At 38.4% G+C, this 3,064-nt stretch overlaps 1 protein-coding gene across 1 annotated transcript; it reads left to right on the top strand.

Moving 5' to 3' along the window:
- The first annotated feature begins 1,188 nt into the window (after positions 1-1,188).
- LOC147332305 (uncharacterized) lies at positions 1,189-2,708 on the top strand. Its single transcript, XM_086290792.1, has 2 exons — positions 1,189-1,367; positions 2,000-2,708. The coding sequence occupies exons 1-2, from the start codon at positions 1,189-1,191 to the stop codon at positions 2,706-2,708; spliced, it is 888 nt and encodes a 295-aa protein (XP_086146918.1).
- Positions 2,709-3,064: the final 356 nt, after the last annotated feature.

Below are 3,064 nucleotides of genomic sequence, written 5' to 3'. Positions count from 1 at the left end.
GTATGACATTAATATTTGTACAGGGAAGGAACCGTAATTTTACTCAGCTGCTGTAGAGAAGTATATTTTAGCTCAAACCTTTCTGTTTTTTTTTTCTTTCATAAATTGAAATGAATATTTTGCACTTTGTATATTTTGCTATTAATATTAATAATATTAATATTAACTGTGGCAGGGGTGTGGTCTGCTGCAGTGGAGGCTCTAAGCAGTGGAGTGCTTAGAGCGGTGCCGAGGTGTGGCAAAGAGGGCAGGTATGAGAGCTTAATGTAATGATCTTCTTCTTCTCTGTGTATATATAGTGACGGCAGAGGCGGAGGAGGGGATGTGCTATGCCAAAGCTCTTTGTAAAACTCTGCAGGAAAACCATCTGTACCTGGAGTTTTATTGTTTGGGAGATGCTGTCTTCATGAACTCAGACATTAAAAAACATGAATCCAGTGCCACTATTTTTTTGCCATTTAGTTTTGGTAGATTTATATTGTTGAGAAATTCTTTAATGGCAGCATCAGATGGATTAATATATAATGTGTATATAGCTTCATAAAACTCTTTAACACATCTATTTATTTGTTGTGGATCATGAGTAATGTTCCAAGCTGAATTCTTTATTGAATAAAGAGTTGTTGTTTTCTTTGTATAGTTTTAACTAGTTAGCAAGGAATTTCCCAGATTTGTTGCCCTGTTCAAAGTTTTTCAAATGCAGCCTTTGCACATGAAATTGTGTTTTCTTAGTAATTATTTAATTTTACTCCAGTTTTAGTTTTCTCGGGTTGTTGATTATATGTATATGAGGGTAGCAAAGGCAGCTTCTAATGACTTACTTGCTATTTACTTATTTATTACTTTCTTATTATTTCTTATAAGAACAGTAAGATATTATCCTCCCCCCAGCATTTCATAATACAGATGGACAGCCAAAACACAGCCAAAGCAACCCAGAGGTTTATTACAGGAAAAAAGTGGAATATTCTTGAATGGCCAATTCAGTCACCTGAAAACCAATTGAACATGCATTTCATTTATTGAAGACTACACTTCGAACAAATGTATAATATATCCCAAAGTAACATAATCCCTGCAAAACAATCCCATTCATTCCCACCCAGGTCACTGCCTGCACCCGCACACTGTATTTCCACACCTGACTTAAGAGAGTTTGCTGAAAAATTCTTATCCGGTTGTTCAGTGATGACGCGACGAATCCGACGAATCCTACTTCCGGGTCTAAACGCTTCTGTGTTCAATATGACACAATGCTGTCTTCCTGGTTGTTTTAACCAATCTGGCTCAAAACAACAGTCTAAACTGTCATTTTACCGGTTTCCTTGTGAAAAGAGAGAGAAGAGGAAGTGGCTGAAGTTGATAAGGTATGTTACAACTCGTAAGTGAATGAATAAATTTGTAAGATAAGAGCTAGTGGGCTCTTACTTTAGTTAGCTAATATAGCTAGTGATGAACAATTAAAACCCGCTACTAAAAGACAAACTGGCTTTTACGAGTAATTGTACTTATATAGACAATGGATTTTATTGTGTTTTTTTAATACAAAGACGTTGTTGCATTTTTGAAGTCATTTTTATTTCTCCAAGCAAAGATTGAGAGCTAAGGGTCACTTCGCTATATATATGAACCTTAGTTAGCTTTCGACGCTCAGAGGAATAAAAATTACGTCCAAAAAGCGATGTCTATGTAAGAAAATACATTACAATCCCCAGCCTATGTGCCAGTTAATTACCAAAATAAAGACCTAACCAACAAATAGCTAGCAAAGGTTGTCAGTACATATCTTTCTGGTAAGCTTAAAAGCAAATTAGTACAATGATGTGTAAGAAAAGCATCTGGACTTCTTTAAGTTTTAAGTTTCTTGAAGCTTCTCTCATCTGGATGAAAGAAGCTTCTCTCTATTATTTATCTCTATTTTTTTTTCTATTAATCATAACTAATGGAGGGCTAGCGTATGATCTGAAATTTCTCTCTGCCTTTTTAAACACTTCCACAGACGTGAAAACTTCACCCCAAACTGCAACTCAAGAGTCTGCAGTTGGCACTTCCCTCAAGGAAAAGCTGCGGGGCCAACAAGATTTGCATGGAACGACGGGAAGTCTTTTCAGTTCCCAGATGACCACAACCCTGTTAGAAAAAAGAAGAAAAAAGAGCAGGTCCCAGCTATTGGTGAAAATCAGAGTGAAAGATCAGATGAGCTACATCCTTCCAACAATGCAGATACACAGACAGCTACTGCAAGTTCCACAAGTTCTTCCCAAAGTCTTCTGGTGCTAGAGATTCAGAATGACATGCTAAGAATAGAGAATGAAAAACTTAAAAAACAAGTAGAGAAGCAGAAGCAGACTTTCTCATTCAGTCAAATATCTGACAATCCTGAAAGGGTCCAGTACTATACTGGATTGCCCGATGCTGCTTCTGTCCTGTTTTTAGAAGCGCTTCTTTCCAGATTTGATCTTAAATATCATTCTGATTGGACTGTCCAAATGATGCCCCTAATTGACCAGTTATTTCTAACCCTGATCAAGCTCAAACTTAATTTTGGTCATGAAGACCTTTCAACAAGGTTTAACTGCAGCAGAGGTACAGTAACTAATATTTTTACAACAATTGTTAGTGCACTGTATGACATTTTGTATGTTGGCATGCTGGAAAACAACATTCCCTCAAGAGCCAAGAATCAAACATCGCTGCCAGATCCGTGACGTCTGACTGAACAACCGGATAGATTTTGAAAAGCATCAAGAAAGGGTCCCCACATGTTTTGAAATTTCCCAGTGGAGTTCTGAAGTGAGTGTCTTATCTTTTCCAGTTTTAGACAGGCCATGAGGTCATATAACCACTGTTTGTGAGTGGGAGGGGCAGCGTCCCGCCACCTCAGTAGGATTGCTCTCCTGGCCAACAGGGAACAGAATGATAATGCCTGTTTTTTAGAGGCCGGTAGAAGCACCTCATTCCCACTGATGCCAAACAGAGCAAGAAGGGGGCCGGGGGCCAGCGTCACACTGAGAATCCTGGACAGGGTACGAAAAACCTCTGACCAGAACTGAGTGAGATTGGG

The sequence above is a fragment of the Aulonocara sp. 'chitande type north' Nkhata Bay genome, linkage group LG4 (genome assembly GCF_057382095.1).
Source record: "Aulonocara sp. 'chitande type north' Nkhata Bay isolate Kocher_YH1m ecotype deep benthic linkage group LG4, A_spYH_male_GT1.1, whole genome shotgun sequence".
Taxonomy (NCBI): Eukaryota; Metazoa; Chordata; class Actinopteri; order Cichliformes; family Cichlidae; genus Aulonocara; species Aulonocara sp. 'chitande type north' Nkhata Bay.
The sequence above is the reverse complement of the archived record's forward strand: the minus strand, read 5'-3'. Positions and strand labels throughout refer to the sequence as shown.